Source organism: Artibeus jamaicensis, unplaced genomic scaffold, assembly GCF_021234435.1.
Source record: "Artibeus jamaicensis isolate MK-2021 breed Jamaican fruit bat unplaced genomic scaffold, CSHL_Jam_final scaffold_666, whole genome shotgun sequence".
NCBI lineage: Eukaryota > Metazoa > Chordata > Mammalia > Chiroptera > Phyllostomidae > Artibeus > Artibeus jamaicensis.
Window position 1 is genome coordinate 1,364,471 of NW_026522053.1, and position 24,575 is coordinate 1,389,045.

General features: G+C 39.5%; 1 protein-coding gene across 1 annotated transcript in view; it reads right to left on the reverse strand.

Annotated features, from left to right (window-relative positions):
- Window positions 1-7,179: 7,179 nt before the first annotated feature.
- PDILT (protein disulfide isomerase like, testis expressed) overlaps window positions 7,180-24,575 on the reverse strand; it is a 71,067-nt gene continuing 53,671 nt past the window's right edge. Inside the window, exons 8-11 of the mRNA XM_053659509.1 lie at window positions 13,287-13,407; window positions 9,844-10,022; window positions 8,346-8,435; window positions 7,180-7,392 (exon numbers count right to left, since the gene is read on the reverse strand). Of these exons, the coding sequence (XP_053515484.1) occupies window positions 7,180-7,392; window positions 8,346-8,435; window positions 9,844-10,022; window positions 13,287-13,407 (603 nt within the window). The remainder of the gene's footprint in view (window positions 7,393-8,345; window positions 8,436-9,843; window positions 10,023-13,286; window positions 13,408-24,575) is intronic.

Genomic DNA, 24,575 nt, shown 5'->3' on the forward strand with positions numbered 1-24,575 from the left:
GTTAACCACAAATTCTTCAGCCTGACCAGTAAGGGGCGTAGCCAGCAGCTGGTGGAGCAGGGTTGCACAGGAAAACTCGGTCAGAAGGACTCAGGTGCACAGAATCCAGGCGCAGGGTTGGACGTAGTGAGCAACCGAGTGAGCAACCAAGCAAGCGACCGCGGGGCAAACAGCAAGAGAGCAGGGCTGCAGGTTGACTGTGGTCTCACATTTGTGCATGGATAGACAAGCGAGGGAGTAGGCGATTGGACCGGGACCCAGCAGGTCCCTGCAGCAAGTGTCAGGGAGGGTGCCACCATTTCCCTGCTCTGACCCCACCTCCACATACAGCTTCACAACCCAGTGACCTGGGAGTCCAAAGGGCAGCTCCTCACACTTAAAGGGCATGAACAGACCAAAAATGGCTCAAGAAGATCTCAAAGCCCCAGAGCCTATAGATCTAAGCAATGAAGAAATAGCAAAACTCTCAGACGCACAGTTTAAAACACTGGTGATCAGGATCCTCACAGAACTGGTTGATTATACCCACAAATTAGACAAATATGTGAAGGTGAAACTAATTGAAATGAATGGAATTGCACAGGGACAAATATATATATAATTTATAGTTAATTTATAGTTAATATATAGTTAAATATATATTATATTTAATATATATATAGCTAATATATAGTTAAACATTTTAAAGTTATAGTATACAGTTGGCCTATAATTTTCCCTTCATGTTAATAAAGCCCCTTCAAATATTTCTAATAATTTTTTAAAATCTAAGTGTGGGTAACAGTTTTTACTAATGATTTAGCACCTTAGTATAGGTTAAAAGCCTGAGCGTGTTGGTTTTGATGAAAATTATGTTACAATAAATCTATTTTTAAGTGTAAAAATGCATTTATAATAAAGGTTATTTGAATCTTAAGTGTGACAGGAGAAGGATACAGAAACTTCTGCTGAGGGTGGCTTTGCCCCCATCACCAACCTACACACACACATCACTTACTTGCTTCTGATGAGAGTCCATAGCTTCAGTTATGATGACCACCTAAGAGATTACCACCACTATCATCTGCATTGAAGTCAGAGCAAAAAGCCTCCCCATCTTTTCTGGTCTTCCTTCACAGCTACTTCTAGTTAAGAGAAGACTTGTCCAAAGGCAAGGACAAGTAAACCCCTTGGGGTTTCCTTCCCTGATGACTGAAGTCCTGTGAGTAGAGATGGATAAAACGAATGCATGTTCTGAGTGCTCTCACCAGAGCCAGAGTATGCTTTAGATGTGCACTGTACAATTCCAGAAGTCATGTGTAGGAGCTACAAAAATTGTGCGGTGCTGTAGCCCTTGCTTTGGTAGAGGTTTCTTCTCTACAATCCCACCCTTACTCTCACCCACTTCCCAGCCTTGACTACCTCAGTTTTGGTTCATTTAAAAGAACTGAGTGTCACCCTGGCTGGTATGGCTTAGTGGATTGAGTGCCAGGCTGCAAAGCAAAAGGTCTCTGGTTCAATTCCCAGTCAGGGTGCATGCCAGGGTTGCAGGCCAGGTCCCCAGAAGGGAGTGTGCAAGAAGCAACCACACATTGATTTTTTCCCTCCCTTTCTTCCTCCTCTCCCCTTCTCTCTCTCTAAAGATAAATAAAATCTTTTTTAAAAGAACTAAGTGTCTCCTTTGAAACAGGAAGCAGTGGAATGTACTGAATTCATCACCTTATTGGAGGTAGCTTTGATTTTTAATACTCAATTCTTGATCTCCTGCTGAGAGACTTTCAAGATGTTCAGATTCATTAATTCATTTAGCAAACAGTTATTGAGTAGCTGCTGTATGTAAAACACACCAAAGAAAAACAGTGAACAGAACAGACAATGTCCCCAATCTCAAGTAACTCACATTTTGTAAAGAAGTGACTTAAGAGGTGATTAACCTTCACAAGCATTGTAATGTTTTCAGAGTGGTCCCTTATTTAATCCTACATGGGTACTACTACTACCATAATTTTTACAGCAGCAAAATTGGGTAGCATGGTGGTTATAAACGTGGGGCTTAGAGCCTGCACCAAGATTCAAATATCTGTTTTATCAATCTCTAGCAGTGCAACACTGGGCAACTCGCTAAGACTTGGTTTCTTCATTTATGAAATAGGGATCATTGCTTCCACAAACCAAGTGACTATGATGAGCCAGGCTGTTTGAAGAAGTATTCAAAAAAAACTTATGTTCTGAATCAGTGTTTTCCAAGCTTTTATGACCATGATCTGCTATAGAGGAGGTATTTTATGCCATGTTCCAGTGCACCTGCTTGTGCAATGTGCATGTATTAGCAAACATGCACATGCAAGTATGCATGCCAAGTAAGTTTTATAAAGCATTTATCATTACTGTGTACATTGCTTGCTGACATATTGTATTTATTTAAAAGAAAAAATTCTGGATATAATAACAGATAATCTCATTACCTGCTAATTGTTTGATCTATAGTTTAAAAAATGTTATGGTGGGAAATAACTGAATACATATTGCTGTCACAGGTTTTAACTAAAATTATATATGCAAAGCAGGAACTGGCACATTTCAACTACTCTTGTGTACTACTTTATCATTCCCAGTGGCTGGTACATAATATTTGATGAAGGTGTGAAAAAAGTAGTAGTCATTGTAGTTAGGAAAGTGTAAGCTCAAAGAAAGGTAGATTGACTTACAAAGAATTGTGAAGCCAATAGTCAGCAGAGCGATGACAATCTAGACCTGACTCAAGTGTTCAATCTCTTAATTTTCTATCCTCCACTTACCAAACAGAATGGAATCCAACAGAAGACTATGTAGGGAAGAAGTGACTAGGAGAGGAGAGACCTGCAGGTAGCCTTCCCTAAGACCAATTTGTTTATAAGTGTGTACTTGTATATATACATCTGTCCTTGTCTGGCTTTCTCTTCTCCAAATATTCTATAGTTCTGTTTCTTGAGATTGTTTTCTTTGGGGGTGGAATATTTTTCCCTTTTGGCATAGTGTTTTCTGTTTCTAAGCTGTGGGATTATTTTCAAATGAAAGACACCCGGGGTGGGGGCAGTCACACTTTTGCCAGAAATTACCAGACCTCTGTTTTGCAACTTTTAGCACCCAGAGATTCCTTAGCTATTAATTAACTGGGAAATCAGTGCCAAGGTACCAAGGTTTTTCCTGGGCATTGATAAGAATGAGGTGGACTCAAGCACACAGAGGCCAGTATTTGAAGCTAGGCTGTTTCAAGGAGAAAAGTGGTGTTCATTGCCCCCACTAGGACATGTACCTGTGACCACTATGGTTCCCTGACATCCTGGAGAAGGCACCCTTTTGAAGCATCCCTATCTTCATGGATTCAGACATGAGCAGAAGAGGAGCTTAACATAGCCAAAAGTCAGAGGCAGAAAGAAATTCAGACATCATGGGACCAGGCCTACTCTATAAAACAAGAAATCTGAGTTCTCATGAGGGAAGGTTTCTTGGCAGTTGGAAAACTTCATGACCGAAGTGACTTTAGAGTCAGTCTATCTGAATCCTGATCAGCCATTTATTGCCTGTTCTTCTTTCTCACCCTCGTTTACCCCCTTTTCACTCTTCTCTTAGGCACTGGAGTGTTCTCATCTTAGTTACTTCTACAGATACCTTTTTTGGACTTCCACATTCCCTCCAGCCATCACCCAATTTTCCATCCTTCCACACCAAATGTCTCAAAAGATTCTTCTACAAACTGACTTTAATTTACACTGATTTGCTTTCTGAACTGAAGCTCTGTTGACATTGCTCACCAAGATTATCAAAGATAGCTTTATTGCCAAATTCAATCAATATTTACCTCTTTATCTTACTTCTAGAGAAGTGGTCAAAAATAGTTGTTTTTGAATGAAACTTACTTAGCAGTTTCTATTTTATTAAAACAGGTTTCTTTCAACTTTTAAAAATGGGTTAGAGACTTGATCTTCATAATTTTGACAGCTATCACTGAGAGCCTCTCTTGAGTAAGACACTGTGAAGTGCTTTTACATTTTATTGTATGAAAACCCAGGGACAGAGAAGATTGTAGTTCAGAGAGGTTGAGGCAGTTCCCCAAGTTTGTATGGTTAGCTAGGGCTGAATCCATAATAAAGCTCAAATGTCATTCATATATATCCCTACATTGTATTGCACTCCTTGGAGTAAAAAGCATACTATGCTCAGTTATGAAAGAGACTTACAGAGATAAGTGGTTTTAGATCTTGAAAGAGTAAAGGTTTTAAAAAAATTGATCATATAGTACTTGAACAAGAATGAAGAAAGAACCAATAAAGGTAAAGGTCATTTTAAGTAGCCAGAAATTTCACATATTCCTGGTTTTTAAAAAAAGTTGAATTTTGACTAAAATATCATTTAATGTGTTGTTAAATCCTTTTCTGATTCTAACTCAGATTTTCTACACTACAACAGTCGTCATGCTTGTAATTTTTATTTTATATCAAACAATGTAAATAAGGATTCACATGGCATCAAAAAAAGAAAAGAAAAATTGATCAAACTGAACACTACAGCCCTGGCTGGTGTAGCTCAGTGGATTGAGTGTGGGCCTGCAAACCAAAGGATTGTGGTCTGATTCACAGTCAGGGCACATGCCTGGGTTGCAGGCCAGTTCCCAGTAGGAACGAGAGGGACGCACAAGAGGCAACCATACATTGATATTTCTCTCCCTCTCCTTCCCTTCCCCTCTAAAGATGAATAAATAAAATCTTTTAAAAAAACTGAACACAACAAATTTTTGTAAGACCAGTGTGTATTGGGAGAAGGCAGAGAGCCAGGGAAGAAGACCCTCCCAATTGGCCCACCTACATATTCTGCTCATCTCAATCTGAGTCCCCATCTCCTGAGGCCCCTGTTATACCTGAGGGACCTGCAGGAAGCACACATTAACCAGCTTGTGACCAGTCAGACTCTGTTTCACATGATTTTTGTCCTAGAAGTCCCTATGTACCCTTCCTTCAACCGGAAGCCACATGGCCTTAAGGCTGGAGCAAGTGAGCCTTGCATTAAGTCACATGACTTTAAGGCTGAGGCAGGTAAGCTTTGTATCATGTCCTGAATACTAACACCTGCCCCTGTCAGAACATCTGGCTCGGACAAGTTCCAACAATCCCAGGCTATCTCCTACCTCATCTGGATGTGAACAGGCCAGCTTTGGGGTGGGAATGGTGTGGGAACTGGCCTTGGAAGTCTGAAAGAGCACAAACAGCCTTTGCCTTACATGATGGGTGAAAAGTGGAGAGACTTGGAAGGCTTGTATAAACTTTGGTTTCTAAAATAATACACTCCTATTTTTATCAAGATGAGGCCTATTATCACTTGGCCAAAACAAATGTCACAAATGAGCAGCATGAGATTGTATCAGCTGAATAATGACCCCAAAATATGTCTATATCCTACTCCCCAGAACCTGTGAAAGGAACTTTGAGGATATGATTAAGTTCAGAATCTTGGGATGAATAGCCTATCTGTGCAGGCCAAATGCAATCACAGTGGTGCTTACAAGGGAGATGGAGGAATTAGAGCCAGAGGAATTAGGAGATGTGAAGATGGAAACAAGAAGTCAGAGTGATTTGAGGAAGAAATCATGATCCAAGGAATGCTGGTTGCCTCCAGAAGCTAGAAAAAAACATATCATGGAACTCTGCCAGAGGGACTAGCTCTGATGACACCTTTAGTTCAGCTGATTTATGGCCCCCACAGCTGTAAAAGAATATATTTGTGTTATACTGAACAATCTGTCAGAACAATATTAGGAAACTAATACAGAATCTAACTGGGGTCTGAGGACAACACTGTCAGCACCTCTCCCTTTTTGGATGAGTAAAATCACGTGTCCCAGAGATAGAGTGCTACTTCCTGAGGAATTTCATTTGGCCCATGAATACTTATTTATTGAACATAAGCTGTATCTAAGCAGAGTTCTAGGCTGGGGAACACAGTGAGGAAGAAAGGTCTGCTCTCCTGGGGCTCACACTCCAGTGAGTGATAGACTAGTGCCCAGCAAAATAATGAGGTATTTTCACATACTGAAATCTAGGAAGGCCTCCTGAAGGTGGTTATATTTGTACTGAGATTTAAAAGATAAAAAAACTCAGATGCATAAATATCTGGGGAGGATAGTGTATTATGTGTGCACTTAGGCAGAAGAAATAACCATGAAGAGAGAGAAAGAGTTTGAATTTTTCAAAGAATAGGCCAAGGTCTAGAAAATGAGGGGGAGAGAGGAAGAAGGAGATCTGTAGAATCAGAGTGTTCTGGCCCTTGGAGATGTAAGCAGACTGGGTTTTATTCTAACAGCAATGAAGATGCCATTAGAGGTTTAAAACAAGGCAGTATTGTAAGCCTTCCTGGCTCTGGCTTTTTAAAAGACCACTTCAGCAGTGTTATGGAGTATGGACACTGGAGCAAGGGGGGAGGGGAAGGTACAGAGTGGGATTAAAGTAACTGTTTAGAGACTATTGTAGCTGAAAATGGTGAGTGGAGATAGAGGGAAGTGGATTAGTAAAGTTACTCTTATGGTAGGAAAAGGGAAAATGAGATTTGAGGATTATCCTAGGACATTACTACTTAAGAGATTGGGTCATTTATTGAGATGTGGAATAATGAGTACACTTTTGGGGTTAGATCACTTTATTACTGTGCCAAAATGCAGTGTAAAATAAATAAATTCACCTCATTTGAAAGTGTTAGCCAAATTCTGGAGACCTCAACCTGGTGTAGGTGATGTTGACATAGTGGTTAAATGCAGAGTTTGTGGAGTGAGATTGCCTGGGACCACATCTTAAAGTATGATCTTGGTTGGTTGCTTAAAGTCTTTTTGCCTCAATTTCCTCATCTGTAAAATAAGGATAATGAAACCTAGTTCCCAGTGATGCTGTAAGAACTAGATAATTCTCAGCCTATGTAATACTCTAATTAGAGTGTTGCTCTCATGGCTTCCCTTGCTGTTCTGTCTGAATTCCAGGCCATACAGCTCCTCCAAGGCTGCATCAATGAGGAAAAACAAGTAATGAGTAAAACAGAACAGAGGAAATTCAGAGTCTTTTATTACTCAGCCTCCACCCACCCATCACAATGAGATATATTTTATTGGAGTATATCCAATTAGAAAATGATTCCAGGACCTGGAAAATGTCATCTTCCTTCCTGGTGTTGAAAAAACTACAATTCTTCCTTCATTCCTGGTTTCTTCTCTTGTCTTGGTGGTCCCTTTGGCTTAGCCACCTCCTCCTCCTCCTCCTTAGCTGTTTCCTTCTGTCTAACTGGCTCTTTCAGCTTGGCCACATTCTTTTGCTCAAGAAACTTTTGTTCAGGTAACTCTTCTTTAGCTAATATCTCCTCTTCTATCACTTCAATTTGCTCAACAGACATTAGCTATCCAAGAAAATAAAGGAGGGAGGGAAGGAGATGCATAAAGAGGCAATCAATATGTAATAATTGTGATGGTAATTGCCAAATCTTCTTTTACTGGAATTACCCAAAGATCCATTTGTCTTGGATTGGGAAGTACCCAACTGTGGTTTTTCCTCTCTGGTAAGAAGACCTTTGGGAATCACCCTTCTCCACTCTCAGTCCACATGTCTGTCTGTCTCATAATTAGCTCCAGAACTGGGTTTGTGACCCAGGCCTTGCTAATGAGATACTTGTCCAGGACAATTGCTATGTCTACTGAGAAGTAGGTACTTTCTAAGCTAGGAGGGTATTAGTTTGAAGCTATGGGGCAATCTTTGATGCTCCATGTGAAAGCGATTGCCTGGAAATGAAGCCAACATAGAGGAATACAGTACAGTAGGGAGACACAAACAAGTTTTAGCTTCTAGATCCATCTATGCCTGATGTTCTGCCAGTTATGTGGGAAAAATTCACACTGTTGTTTAAGCCAAAGAATAGTGTTTATAACATTTGTAACAGAAAGGGTCCTAATATAGATGGCACCATCCAAGAGATAACCTCACTGAAACCTGAATAATATTAAGAGAGAATGAGAATTGTTATCTTATTCCTCAGGGGAATAATGTTGTCAGAGAGCAGGATCCCATCAAGACATCTGGTTACCTACTCAGGAACAGTAGACTCAGAGAAGCTGCCTTAGGGGTTGTGTGAGAACTAAGAGCCTTTGCTATTCCCAATGTTTCTCAAGTCTTCCATGTCTGCTTCCTCGTAGTAAGTTCCCTTGAAGAAAAGTCATCTAAACTGTGTGACTGTTCATCCTCAATTATTTCCAGAGAGCTCAAGATTATGGGACCCTTAGCACACACTTTCTTAGTCTATTGAGTTCTTAATTCTGTGTGGGACAGAATAATCCAGGGTTCTGCTTTTTGCTTTACCTCATCTTCATCCTCCATCCTCCTCTTGACCTGACTTTCCAGGAAGTTAGAAAAGCCTTCCATGGTATATTCTCCCTTATAAAGCATGACCTAAGAAGAAAATGACACAGTCAAAATGATAGCCCTTTCGTACAAAATACTCAGTTATTGCTACACAGATAAATCCGAGGTCAAATCCTTAATAACTTGATTATAATGGGTAGGTTCCTTAACCTCTTTAAGCCTCCATAACCATGGATCTATAATAAAGACAATAAAGATTTCTCAGAGCACGGACTATGGGGCCACATTGTCAGAGCTCAAACTCTGGCTTCATCACTTAGCAGTGTGGCCTGGTTGCTTAACCTCTCTCTGAACCAGTTTCCTTACCTATATTATAAAGATCATAACAGTACCTATTTGATAGTGTAATTAGAGGATTTCATGAGTTCCTGTATAAAAAGCATTTAAAACAGTGCCCGACTCATAGTGAGTGCTATTTGTGTTTGCTATTATTATTTTTACAAGAAGAATAAGAATAGTTATTTTACAAAGCATCTAGTATGTGTTGGTTGCTCAGCCATCACTACTGTCATTCTGCCCTTTTCACTTAGTCTTTAAGAAGTTTAGAAATCTGCTTGCTTCCCATTGTGGCTGTCTAAACCACATGTCAGATAACTGAAAATCTGTAGCAGATCAACCTTCTCAATCTAGCCTCATTTTCCACAACTTTTCCCACATGCATCTTCTATACCAGGAGGATGGCATGTCCTTCACAGGGCTGTGGCCACCCTTCTGCCCAACTCTTTATTCTTGTTATACTTCCTACCTATAATTAGCATCCCTCTCATAATCTAATTTATATCTTTACCACTTTTCAAAATGTCATGTCTGCATGAAGACTTCCAGCATATCTGCCCTTCATAATCTGTCCTCTCTAATTCCAATTGCATTTGGAGATTGATCTACATCATGATTCTACCTCATACTCAGCCAGACTCTTCTGGGGATCAGGGACCTTGGTTTATAATTCTTTTATTGACAGCCACCCCACTAACCCAAGCAGCATGGAGAGTATGTTACTTGAACACTGATGACATTTGCTTATCATAGTGCCAAAGTGTCAAAGACATTGGATGTTTTTCTATCATGCATTCTTTTTTTTTTTTAATTTCAGTAGCACACCATCCCAAATATTCACATGGCAATTTCCCCCATACAGTCTGGGTATCAGAAGGAACCATGGAACCCATGCCTGTCCAATCCAATACCCAAAACCACTTGGCTACAGTGATTGGGTCAGGTATAAGCAGTGAATTTAAGCTGGATCCAATGACCTACATCTTGGGACTTTTGTGAAATCCAATGGAAAACACTCTTTAAATTGAACAGGAGAGGATAATATGGCCTAGAGCTGAGCATGAAGCTGGTTAGGTAGGAGGCAGAACCAGCATAGGGAGAAATTGCATTTATGATAATAACAATCAGATTTCATTATAACAGTCCAGGAGCCCCTTACTTGTTGCGAGTTGGCAGGGAAGAGCCTGAAGAAGGGATACTGGTCCAGATACATCAGCTGAATATCATTTGCAGTGATATCAATTTTGGCAATTGTGACTGTAGAGTGGTTTTGATACTTTATGCCCAAATCTTCCAACACAGGGAACAGTGTCCTGCACTTGCTACACCAGGGTGCATCTGCAAGAGAAGGGCCATGGCTTAGACTTACACTGATAGAAAATACCCTATAAACACTGGCACTGTGTTCTACCAATGTTTCTACAGCTTTGAAATTCATACCCTCTCTTTCCTTTAATAGTGTGTCAGGTCATTTTACATCTCAAACATACAACCTGATCATTATTAAAGAGTGAAAGACAAATACCATATGATCTTATCTTTAACAGGAAGCTAAACAACAAAACAAACAAATAAGCGAATAAAAACAAAGACACTAAAATAGAAAACAAGGGGACAGTGACCAGAGGGGAGAGGGGAGGGAATTTCAGGGGGAAAAGGGGAAGGATTTGCAGGAACTAGTATAAAGGACACATGGACAACAACTAAGGGGGTGGAAATGGCAAGGAGGTGGGGAGCACTGAGGGGGTAGGCTGGAATGGGAGTAAAAAACAGAAAACTCTACTTGAACAATAATTAAATTAAAAAAAGAGTTGACCTCATCCCTTTCACCGAGACACCAACACTTTGAGCATATTGGGACACTTTATTCTGTTCTTTGTTTTCTTTAACACAGATTTCCACCCCATTTGAAGAAGAAAACCAAGAAAAATATTTATGTTAGATGATTTCTTGTATTCTGCCAGAAAAAGTGTGTGTGTGTGTGTGTGTGTGTGTGTGTAAGCACAAGAGTTTCCCTAGTTCAAGGTCACCTAATTGATTAGGTAGAGTAAGTGTGATTTACAGAGGCTGCTTTTTTTGGTGACCATTATACCACACTCCCTTCCAGTACAGTGGAGGACACTACCCAAGAAGTGAAGAGGAAATTGTAATCAACAGGTCTACCTCTGAAAAGGGATACTGGACTTCCTCATAAACAATTCCTTGAGTTTTGAGTCTGGCCTAGGTAACTAGCCCTCTGGAGAGAAATCAGGGACCAGCTTCAACACAGAGAAGGAATTATACTTTGCCTTCTGTCACTCCATTAAAATTTCTTTACTATGTAAAGAGTGACCTCAATGGCCCCAGACACTCTACATCTGGATGATCATCCCTCCATTTTCAAGCCAAGTGCCTCCAGGATCACCAGGACCAGCAGCACCTCTGCATCTCCTCTTGAGCCCACTGGGCCCTGGATTGGAACAGGAAAAGAAAGGAGCAGTATGATTGCAGTCCCAGGGTATCAAACTCACATCCTGTTTCTAAGAAAACAAGGCTGTTTTTGACTTTTACTAGAACCAAATGAACATTCTCATAACTCCAGCTTCAGGTAAGTACAGAAAATCTGCTTTAGACATTCATTTAAAGGCAGTAGATCATGGTTACTCAGACATACAGACTTTAAAGATCTCACACTGTGGCTAAGAGTCCATTTCCATGAAATTTTAAAAGGCCTTCATGATAAACATCCAGCCCTTGTTTCACCCCTCAGGAAGTGACAGCATCAGAGCTTGCTTAAAATTCTTCCTTTGCAACTTACTGTATAAACTGGGATAAGGTAATTAACTTCTCCGAGGCTAGGTTCCCTGACATGTGTCTTGAGACTATACACTGAACCTTCCTAAGAAGCTTGTTTTGAGGAGAAAGTGACAATTGTGTAGATAGCAAACTCATGCCTGGCTCATTGTAAGAGCTTAGTAAATGGAAACTTCATCTGCTAAAGGAATGTATGAAATACCTTCACTGTGTCTCAGTAAAGACAAGAGAGAAGGTCCCACGTTGGATGTCACATTCAAGTCAGAAACTGGGAAAAGGGCGATAGTATTTAGATGACCACAGGAAATAATTATAACAAAGGAATGATAACAGCAATAATAGCTGTTACTTATCAAGTGCTTATAATATGCTAGACATTTTCTAAGTTCTTTTCATGAGTTATTTCAGTCCTGAGACTGGCCACACCTACTCAAGTAGGTTAAATATAGACCATTCAGTCAGTTAAAAATCAGAACTATGCTGAATATTGCAGTTACCAGTGTAGGCACTAGAGCAAGGATACCTAGGTTCCAACTCCAGTTCTAGCACTTACTAGCTACCTAAATTTTGAAAAGTTCCTCATTTCTCTGGGTTTCTGTTTAGTCATCTGTAAAGTGGGGATAATAACAGAAATTACTTTCAAATGTTTGCTGTGAAAATTAAATAAAATCGTGTATAGAATGGCTCAGCACAAAGCCTGGTATACTGCAGCATTCAATCACTGTCAGCCATCAGCACTATTATTATTAAAAAACACTGAAAAGTCTCAGTATCTGTAGCTATCAGGGAGATGAAAATTAAAACCACAGTGAGATACCACCTCAAACCAGTCAGAATGGCCATCACAAACAAACAAACAAGTGTTGAAGAGATGTGGAGAAAAGGGAACCCTAGTGCACTGTTGGTAGAAGTGCAGACTAGTGCAACCACTATGGAAAACAGTATGAAATTTCCTCAGAAAACTAACCTGGAATTGCCTTTTGACCCAGCAATTCCACTCCTGGGATTATATCCTAAGAGCCCTGAAACACCAATACAAAAAAACCTATGCAACCCAATGTTCATAGCAGCACAATTTACAATAGCCAAGTGCTGGAAGCAACCTAGGTGCCCATTAGTAAATGAATGGATAATAAAACCATGGTACATTTACACAATGAAATTCTATGCAGCAGAAAGAAAGAAGGAGCTCCTACCTTTTACAACAGCATGGATGGAACTGGAAAGCATTATGCTGCTAAATGAAATAAGCCAGGTGGCGAAAGACAAATACCATATGATCTCACTTTTAACAGGAATCTAATCAATAAAACATACAAGCAAGCAAAATATAACCAAAGACACTGAAATTGAGAACAGGATGACAGTGACCAGAGGGGAGAGGTGGGGGAATTTCAGGGGAAAAGGGTGAAGGGTTTGTAGGAACAAGTATAAATAACACATGGACACTAACAAGTCAGGGACAATAACATGTGGAAATGAGAGGGAGGTGGGGAGGGCTGGGGGGGGTGGGTTGAAATGGGGGAGAAAGGCAGAAAACTACTTGAACAATAATTAAAATAAAAAACACTTAAAAAATAGCCACTAGCATGGTACATGAGGAAGGTATTCCACACATTCCAAGAACTCAACTTGATGGCATAGTTGCACTGTAGCTGATAACATGTTGACTCAAACTCTAATATGTCTGAAGACCATCCTGGTATCATGCTTAAGTTTTGGAGACTTTGGTGCCCAAGAATTTAGAAGCAACACTTGAAAAGTAACATCAGGGCTATTGCCTCCTGTGGCCTCTGTGGAGATACTTACAGAACATCACAAAAACGTCTCTTTCCTTGTCAAAGACAATGAGGTTAAAGTTCTTCCCAACAAGCTCCTTAACTGGTCCCTGGTCCCAATATTTTGGGATCTCTTCACTGGATTGATGATTCTAAAATGAAAATTTGAGAGGTCTAATAGTCTCCAGAAGAGGGTTGGCAGCCCCATTTTTTCCACCCCTCTTCCTTCCATGACTGTAAACAATGGGACAGTTGCTCTTGTTTTTAGGAAAGCTTTGGAAAGAGTATGTGATGCTGAGGTCAATCATGAGCTTGATGTCAAACTCAATTATCCAGGGAAAATGGGGATTAGAGGGTCAAGGAGGAGGCCAGGTTCCAAACTGGGATGGAGTCTATCATTTCAAATACACAATTCTTTTAATGCTTAGATGAAAGCTAGGTTCACATCTTTAATACCTCTAGAGTTTGTTCCCCCATAAAAAAACTAGCTATCCTCAATTACATCTAGGATCAACACTAAGATAATTTATATGACCTATCTTATCACACTTTGGTTTCTGCCAGTCTCTCTGAGCTCATTGCCCTTTTTCTTTGCTTACTTCAATCACACTGGTCTTATATTTACCCAAAGGGTTAGTTTTCTCCCCCTTCAGGCCTTCGCTTGTGATGCTCTTCTGCTTGGAAAGCCTCCACCACTTCTTATCGCTCCCTTCTCTAACTAGTTAATTCACATTTATCCTTAATAATGACCTCAAGGAAAAATTTCCCTGACTTTTCCTGACACTAGCTCAGCTCATGCTATCATACATTCTAATGACACTTGGTACTGATCCTTTTATCCCTTATTCAACATTATTATTTATATTTCTTTTCCTGATTATTTAATTTGTTTCCACCACTCCAGACAGAATGTTACAAGAAACATTTCTTCCCTCATCACTGAGTATCCACTGCTGGGTATATAGTAGGAACTCAATAAATAGTTTGTGAGTCAATGTATGAAAAAACAAACCCAGCTATTGCTTATCTTTGAAGGAAGTGGTGTCAATCTCAGAACATACATATTTCTCTATAGCCATTGTTTTCTGAATATTCCTTGAATACCCACCCTTCCCTTCATCTGCACTGCTACCACCCTAGTCCAGATAAGCCTCCATCTCTCACCTAAATCACTGTAATAGCCCCCTAGTGTTCTCTCACATCTCCTCCTCACCCTCTCCACACTTTTATTCTCCTACCAGCAGTGTTCTATTTTTCCATGCAAGTCTGGCTTCCCACTGCTATTGGGATATCAAATCCTTAATATGCTAACAATTTCTTGCTATCCAGTTTTTGCCCAGCTTAACAGCCTCATCTCTCACAATGCCCTCCTTCACCCCTACCCCAACCTCTGAAAGGGATTTGAAGATTCTTCCCAAAGGAACATAAATTATATGTGGGTTGGTCATGGGGATGAGAAATAGAGAAAATAATGGATAATTAAGAATTGGCAACATCAGGTAGATCTCATAGGTCATATGAAGGATGTCCATCTCTACTCCAAAAACATAAGATGACCTGTTGGCCTTTGACAGAGAGACAGACACCTCCTGAGATATAACTGGAGGAAATAGAGGGAGGATGGGTAGAGCTCTACAAAGGTTTGTAGATGTGATGATGGAAAATGAGGAGGCCCCAATTTAAAATCTTCTATTTTTTAATGACATAAGTAGAGTGCTCAGCTGATACTGAAAGTGGGAAGGGAATAGGATAATTAAGCTCAGAAATTAAGAAAATGAACACACTAAGAAATTTATATTGAGATGCCAGAAAGTTTCTAAGAGCCCATGGGAGGTTTGGTTTTGGCTCCATGAAGCCAGCCTGCTTCACAATAATGTTCTTTTTCTCTGGGATTGGCCTGGGAAGAGTGGGAAAGTTAAGTGGATTCAATTAAGGTTGTGTTTTTGCCTGGTAAATGCTACAGGGTGTAGAGAGGTACAAGGTGGAGGGGATAGAGAAGTTAAAAGAATCATCAACAGGGCAATGAGCCACAGAGTTCAAATTCACAAAAGAGGGCTTTGAGGAGATTGTGTAAGATTCCAATATAGCTACAGAGTAGGTGGAATCCACAACCACCTGCTCCTGGCCACAAACCATATTTACAGCTAAATTACAGAGCAATCAATCTACATAACCAACTGAAGGCTACCTGAATTGAAATACAATAACCAAGAATTTACAGAAGAAGCCCTAAAAAGACTGATAAGAAGAGCAGAGATGGAAAAAGGATAGCATCTTTGTTCAGGTGTGGTGGTGGCTGATAAGCCAGAGGAATATCACAGCTGCAAAAACCCTCTCCATAGGAGTGTGGGGTCTCAATCCTACATAGATATTCCCAACTCAGGAATGGAAAAAGGGAGCCCATGTAACATCTGATGGTGAAAATCAGTGGGATTTCAATCCTCCTGGGGGACCTAGACCCTACCTTCACAGACATGAGCACTCCCATTGTAATAACACAAGTCTGGGGAGTGCACTGCCTGGTCCCCAATGGCTGATGAGGCCACCTCTGCCATACTTGGATCCTGCAGAGGGGTCTTCTGTCTGCACTGAGAAGTGACTTTTGGGTCCTTTTTCTGTGTACACTTTTGGCAGAGGCTCAGATAATGACTAAATTATGTGGTTTGGGAAAGAGGGCCAGTCTCCCTCACCTTTAGAGCAAAGCTGGAGCCCCTCTACCAACCTATTGAATCACTTGATTAGCACCATCTTGTTGAGTCCAGCAGTGCAAAAGGAAAATAGTGCCACACAGAGCTGGAACTTTTGAACTGTGTCTTCCAGGGAAGCTTTTATCCAAAGCAGACCAGCAAGTGTGAGGTGGGCAGCTACCTTGCAGGGGTATGAATACAATATTCTCTGTGAGTTCAACATGTGCTAGCCTGGGAAGTGGAAGAAGTGCCCACAACTCCCCTACAGGCCTTCAGGAACCATCCCCCAGTGAGAGACTATTTGGATCATCCCTAACAAGTCCCAGACACCCCAAATCCAATGGACTTGGGGGTAAGGATGATGGCAATGGCTCAAAGCTGGGACATTCAAAATGTGAGACCCTCAGAGATCATTGCTTGGGACTGGGGTGAAATACTAAACCACTTCATGTGGGCTAAGCCAGCATTATCCCCAACGGACTCTTGGATCTATCTCCCTGAGCCTGGAGCTGCTAAGCTTGCTCCTTGCAGAAGGTACATGTGGTGGAATACAATTGCACCTTCAGCAAGCCCCTCTAGGGGGAAATAGAGTTGGAAACTCTGGAATAGACTGAAAGGTTTTGCTTTAAAGCAAGTACCACTTTCCCCAATTGAGTGCCTGTTTGCCTGTTTCCCAAGTATGGAAACCCACTAGTCATATCCTCCCAATACCAGTTGCCCTGTGGAAAGGGCTACCTAACCTACACTACCAAGCTCACAGCCTGTGGAAAGGGCTGTAGACAGTGGCTATACTGGGTTCATCTACAGTTTTTACTCAGAAGATTCTGGAGGAATACCAGGCAACTCCAGGGGGAGACAGACCTCAGGGAGCCTTGGTCCTTTTACAGTACTGCCCTCAGTTCTAAGCTGGAGGAAGCCAACCTTTATACACAGATTGGCCCTCCCATGTATACTGAGGCCCAGTAGATGCAAATACAAGCAGTGAACAATGTAGTAGTTCCAGACAGGTAGCCCAAAGCTGGTTACACACAATGTCTGACACCAACCTGTACTGAACCCCACCCAAGTGGACTTAGAACCAACACAACCAGTGGTTGGTTTCAGAAAGAAACAGAGCTCAACCCAACTAACCACACGAGTGGCACCCCCAAAGAGAGATTTGAGCAGTCATCAGACACTAACAGAAACAGCACTGACTCAGGCTGTAGTCCCTATACAGTTACATATACACAGAAGTCAAAGTGTATCCTGAAGGGTTAAATTCACCACAAAAGGGCCAATAACGTCTTAAGACTCAACTGAAACAGGAAGGTACCCATAACCTATAAGAAATATTCTTAGACCACAGAGCTCAGGTTATCTGAAAGATTGTGCCACTGAGCCAAGTAAGATACCTTCATCATAAAGCCATCAAAACAAGTTTGGGACTCATAGAAGATTTACCTAATACACAGAGACAAAATGGGGAGACAAAGAAATAGACCCCAAATGAAAGAACAAGAGAAATCCCCAGAAAAAAGAATTAAATAAAATGGAAGCAATGAAAATACCAGATAAAGTTTTTAAAAAATACTTATAAAGATGATCAAGAACCTTAGAGTAAGAATGGATGATCTCAGTGAGAACTTAAACAAATAACTGGTAAGCATTACAAATACATAGAAACCATAAAAAAGAATAGTCAGAAATGAGGAATACAACATCTGAAATAAGAATACAATAGAAGGAATGAACAGAAGGTTAGATGAAACACATGACCAAATCAGCTATTTAGAGAAAAACAGTAAGAACCCAAACAGAATTAAAATAAAAAACAAAAAATTTAAAAATGAGGAAAGTTTAAGAGACTGCTGGGAAAACATTAGGTGTTATATCTTCTGCATCACAGTCATACCAAAAACAAGAGAGCGAGCAAGGGATAGAGAACAAATTTGAAGAAATAATGGCTAGGAAAAAAAAAAAAACCCTAACCTGGTGAAGAAAAAACTCACAGAAGTTCAGTAAGTACTGAGAGTCCCAAATAATATGAACCCAAGGAGACTCACATCAAGACACATCATAATAAAACAGGCAAAGGTTAAAGACAAAGAGAATATCTTAAAGGCAGCAAGAGAGAGACAGTTGGTTACTTACATGAGAGTTTCAATATGGCTGTCAGCTGATTACTCAACAGAAATACTTCAGGCCAGAAGAGTTGGAATGAAGTATTTAAAGTGATAAAAAAGCAAAGACTTGTGTTGGGAACCATCCTGCCTGGTTTCAGGAGCTGTAACCTCACCAACAGGTGAAAAGGCCCCATGGCTAGGGGACCTTGGGACCATAAGCCACTAAGGAGACAAAACTTATCCTCCCAGCAAGAGGATAAAACAAACATTTCAAAAATTTATATGGAACCAACATCCCCAAAAAGCTGCAGCAATTTTGAGAAAGAACAAAATAGGAGGGATCACAATAGCTGTTATCAAACTGATTACAAGGCCACTATAATCAAAACAGCCTGATGTTTTGATTGGCATAAGAACAGACAGGGAATGGCATAAGAACAGACACATAGATAATGAAACAGTATAGAAAGCCCAGAAATAAACCAAAGTCTGTATGGTAAATTAATATTTAACAAAGGGGAATATAGCATAAAATGTAGTAAAAAAGCCTCTTCAGTAAATTGTGTTGGGAGATCCAGACAGTTACATGCATAAAAATAAATCTCAATCACCAGCCTCTGCCCCCATTACTTCACCCTTCTTGGTCCGTGGAGGATACTGGATAGTCAATTATGGGTAAGAGTCCTCAAGGAAGGAACAACATAAGACAAGAACAGTGGCAAAAGGGCCCAACAAGGAAGGACTTAGTGGATTGTGTAAGAGGAAAAAAAGACCCTCACCCCTTGTCTTTGCCATAGCCTGAGTCCTCATTCTATCTGTAAAAAGTCTCCAAATCTCTTGACTGCTTGCACCACCACCCCCAAATCAGGCCTGAAATAATGCTGAAGGTGGGTGCAGCATGGTTCCTGGAAGTGGGGCTATCAGGCCTGAGAAAGAATACATTAAATCCTGTGAAAGCTGCTTTGCTAAGATTGTCCTCAAAAATGTAAAGGTCCAAGTACAAAGTAAGATTGTTTCCCAAGGTTTCCTTTTTTAATTTACAGATATAAATTGGCTGCTTTATTAAAAGTCACTGATATAAGCAAAGTGCTAATATGGCAACATTTCAGATGAATATTCAGATGAGTATTCAGATATTAAGCATTCAGATGAGTATATGAGGGTCATGTTAACTCAATTGGAAATAGATATACATTCCTATGTGTTTTTCTAAATTACTTTATTGTTGTTCAAGTACTGTTGTCTGCATTTACCCCCAACTATGCTACCCCACCCGAGCCATCCCCACCTCCCACTCCTGCTTCCATCCACCTTGGTTTTGTCCATGTGTCCTGTATAGTTGTTCCTGAAAATGCTTACCCTTTTCCCCCTCATTATCCTTTCCAGCCTCCCATCTGGTTACTGTCAGATTGGTCTTAATTTCAATGTTTCTGGTTATATTTTGCTTGCTTCTTTGTTTTGTTGACTAGGTTTCACTTACAGATGGGATCATACGGTATTTGTCCATCACAGCCTGGATTATTTCATATAGCATAATGCTCTCCAGATCCACCTATACTATCACTAAGGGTAGGAGTTCTTTCTTTCACTCTACTGCATAGAATTCTATTGTGTAAAGTTACCACAGTTTTTCAATCCAATCATTTACTGATGGGCACTTAGGCTTCTTCCAGCACTTGGCTATTGTACATTATGTTGCTATGAATATTGGGGAACTAAGGTCCTTTTGGATTGGTGTTTCAGGGCTCTTAGGATAAAATCCCAGCGGTGAAATTGTTGGGTCAAAATACAGTTCCATTTTTAGTTTTCTGAGGAAATTCCATACTGTTTTCCACAGTGGCTGCACCAGTCTGCATTCCCTCCAACAGTGCACTAGGGTTGCCTTTTCTCCACATTCTGTTCAACAAATGTTCTTTGTTGATTTGTTTATGATGGCCATTCTCATCAGTTTGAAATGGTATCTCATGATGATTTTAATTTGTATCTCTCTGATGGCTAACGATGCAGAGCATCTTTTCATATGTTTCTGTGCCCTCTGTCTGTCCCCCTTAAGAAAGTGCCTATTCAAGTCTTTTGCACATTTTATATCGGGCCGTTTGTCTTCCTGCAGGAGTCATGTGAGTTCTTTATATATTTTGGAGATCAAACCTTTGTTTGAGATATCATTGGCAAATATGTTTTCCCATATACTTGGCTCTCTTTTCATTTTAATGATGTTTTCTTTAATCATGTAGAAGATTTTTAATTTGATGAGATCACATTTGATCATTATTTACTTTTTATTTCTCGCTCTAGAGAACATACCAGTGGAACATTGCTGCGTGGAATGTCTGAGATTTTCCTGCCAATGTTTTCCTCTAGGGCTTTTATAGGACCACGGTTTATATTTAAGTCTTTTATCCACCTTGAATATTTATTTTTCTGTATGGTGTAAGTTGGTGATTGAGATTTATTTTTATGCATGTAACTGTCTGGATCTCCCAACACAATTTACTGAAGAGGCTTTTTTACTACATTTTATGCTATATTCCCCTTTGTTAAATATTAATTTACCATACAGACTTTGGTTTATTTCTGGGCTTTCTATACTGTTTCATTGTCTATGTGTCTGTTCTTATGCCATTCCCTGTCTGTTCTTATGCCAATCAAAACATCAGGCTGTTTTGATTATAGTGGCCTTGTAATCAGTTTGATAACAGCTATTGTGATCCCTCCTATTTTGTTCTTTCTCAAAATTGCTGCAGCTTTTTGGGGATGTTGGTTCCATATAAATTTTTGAAATGTTTGTTTTATATCTGTGAAATATAGCATTGGTACTTAAAATGAATTACCTTCAGCATGTAAATTGCTTTGGGTAGTATGGACATTTTGATGATGTTAATTCTTCCAAACCATGAAGATGGTATATACCTCCATGTGTTTGTGTCTTCTATAATTTCTTTATTCGGTGTTGTGTAGTTTTCTGAGTACAGGTCTTTTACCTTCTTGGTAAGGTTTATTTTTTGGCTCTTTATTTTTTTTGTTGCTATGTCAAAAGGAATTTTTTCCCTTATTTCTGTTTCTGATATTTCATTGTTGGTGTACAAAAATTCCTTTGATTTCTGAATATTGACTTTGTATCCTGCTGTTTTGCCAAATTCACTTATTAGATTGAGTAGATTTTTTGTGGAGCCTATGGAATTTTCTATGCATACTATCATGTCATCTCCAAACAATGACAGTGTTACTTCCTCCATTCCAATTTGAATGCCTTTATTTTCTTTTCTTGCCTGATTGCTGTGGCTAGGACTTCCAATACTATGTTGAATAGGAGTGGTGAAAATGATTATCTTTGTCTTGTTTCTTATCTTACTGGGGAAATCTTTAAGTGTTTGCCCATTTGACTATGTTGTTGGTTGAAGGCCTCTCATATGGTGTTTATTACACTAAAAAATGTTCCCTCAATTCCCACTTGCTGAGTGTTTGTATCATAAATGGGTGCTGTACCTTAGCAAATGCTTTTTTGCATCTATTGATATGATCATGTGATTTTGTCCTCCCTTTTGTTTATGTGAAGTATTACATTTATTGATTTGTGAATATTGTGCCATCCTTTCATCCCTGGAATGAATCCCAGTTGATCATGGTGTATGAGCTTTTTAACATAGAGCCAGATGCAGCTTGCAATCATCTTATTGAGGATTTTAGCACCTATGTTCATCAGTAATATTGGCCTGAAGTTTTCTCTCTTCGCTGTGTCTCTATCTGGTTTTGGAATTAGGATGATGTTGGCTTCATAAAAAGAGTTTGGGAGTCTTCCATTATCTTGAATTTTTTGGAATAGTCTGTGAAAAATAGGGGTTAGCTCTTCCTTAAATGCTTTGTGGAATTCTCCTGTGAAAACATTAGGTCCAGGGCTTTTGTGTGTTGGGAGTTTTTTGATTAGTGCTTCAATTTTTTCTGCTGTTATTGGCCTCTTCAGGCTTTCTTCTTCATTGAGTTTTGGAAGATAATATTTTTCTAGAAATTTGTCCATTTCACCTAGGTTTTCAAATTTCTTGGCATATGGTTCTTCATAGTAATTTCCTACAATGCTTTGTATTTCTGTGGTATCAGTTGTAATCTCTCCTTTCATTTCTAATTGTGTTTATTTGGATTTTCTTTTTCTTGATAAGCCTGCTTAAAAGTTTGTCGATTTTGTTTATCTTTTCAAAGAACCAGCTCCTGGATTTATTGATCCATACATCTGTGCTTGTAGTCTTTATGTCATTTAACTCTGCTGTGGTCTTGGCTATTCCCTTCCTTCTACTTGCTCTGGGCTGTCTTTCTTGTTGTTCCTCAACTTCTTGTAGGTTTAGGGTTAGGTTGTTTATTTGAAATGTTTCTGTCTTTTTAAAGTAGGACTGTATTGCTATGAATTCTGTCTCAGGACTGCCTTTACTGTGTCCCAGAAGTTTTGGGTTTTTGTCAGTTCCTTTTCATTTGTTTCCAGAAAGTTTTTGATTTTTTCCTTAATCTCATTTGACCAACCCATTGTTTAATAGCATGCTATTCAATCTCCATGAATTTGAGTGTTTTGTGTTTTTTTCTTGAGGTTGATTTCTAGTTCCAGTCTCTTGTGTTCAGAGAAAATGCTTGATATGATTTCAATTTTCTTTAATTTGTTGAGGCTTCTTTTGTGTCCTATCATGTAGTCTATCTTTGAAAATGTTCCATGTACATTTGAGAACAATGTAGATTTTGTTTATTGGGAATGAAAGTATATATATATATATATATATATATATATATATATATATATATATATATATATATAATTTAAGTCCAGTTTGTCCAGGGCATTGTTCAATGTCATGATATCTTTGTTGACATTTTGTTTGGAAGATCTATCTATTTTCAACAGTGGGGTGTTAAAATATCTTACAATAATTGTGTTGCTGTCCATATCTTTGTTGAAATCATCTCAAATTTTCTTCATGTATTTCGGTGCTCCTATGTTAGGTGCACATGTATGTACAATGTTTATGTCTTCTTGATGAATTCTTCACTTGAGTATTATGAAGTGATCTTCTGGGTCTCTTTTAAAGCCCTTTTTTGATGTCTATTTTGTCAGATATTAGTATTGTTACCCAGGCGTTTTTTTCTTTTACTTGTCCATTTGCTTGGAATATTTGTCTCCAGTCCTTCACTTTCAGTCTGTGTACGTCTTTTGTTCTGAGATGGGTCTCTTATAGGCAGCATATGTATGGGATGTGATTTCTTACCCAGCTGGCTATTCTATATCTTTTGATTTAAGCCATTTATATTTTAGGGTATTTTTCATAGGTACTTATTCTTTGCCCTTTTTTTCTTTGGGATGAAAGGCTCTATATATATCACTTAAGTCTATTTGATCAAGGAGATTGTTCAATGCCACAATATCTTTGTTGATATTTTGTTTGGAAGATCCATTCATTTTTTACAGTGTTGTGTTAAAATCCCCTACCTTAATTGTGTTGCTGTTAATATGTTTCTCTAAGTCCTCCAAGATTTTCTTTATGTATTTGGGTCCTGGTATATTGTGTTCCTTTCTGTCTTTTTGGGGTTTTTTTGTTGTTGTTGTTAAAGCTGAACCTTTAGCATCTTTCGCAGAGCTGGTTTGGAGGAAGTACATCCTTTGAGACATCTTTTGCCTGCGGGGCTCCTTATTTGGACTTCTCTTTTAATTGGGAGGCTTGCTGGAGAGAGGCTTTTGTTTTTCATTACTTGGAATATTCTTTGGTAATCTCTTCTGGCTTGGAGCATTTCCATTAAGAAGTCAGCTGCTAGACTTATTGGGGCTCCCTTGTATGCTATTTTCTGTTTCTCCCTTGCTGTCTTTAACATTCTCTCTTTGCCTTGGAATTTTGCCATTTTAATTATGTCTTGAAGTAGGCCTCTTTGGGTTCCTCTTGATTCGAACTCTCTGTGTTTCCTAGATTTGTGTGACTCTTTGTCTCATCAAATTAAGGAAGTTTTCCATGATTACTTTTTTCAAGCAGATTTTCTATCCCTTACCCTTCTTCTCCTTCTGGTATTTCTATTACATAGGTGTTATTACATTTCATATTTTCTTGCAGTTTCCTTAACACTTCTTTCTTTGAGTCTCTTTTCTTTTTTCTAGCTCTTTCTAGGTGTTTTTTCTAACTTGTCCTCCAGCTAGCTGATTCAATCCTCTGCTTCATCCAGCCTGCTATAATTCCTTCACTCTGTCCTTTTTAAAAATATATTTTATTGGTTATGCTATTACGGTTGTCCCATTTCCCCCTTCATTCCCCTCCACCCTACACACCCTTTCCAACACACATTGCCCCCTATAGTTCATGTCCATGTGTCATAAGTTCTTTAGCTTCTTAATTTCCCATACTATTCTTTCCCTCCCCCTGTCTATTTTCTCCCCACCATCTATGCTACTTATTCTCTGTACCTTCTCCCCTGCTCCCTCCTCCCACCCCCCTGTTGGTAACCCTCCATGTGATCTCCATTTCTGTGGTTCTGTTCCTATTCTAGTTGTTCACTTAGTTTGCTTTT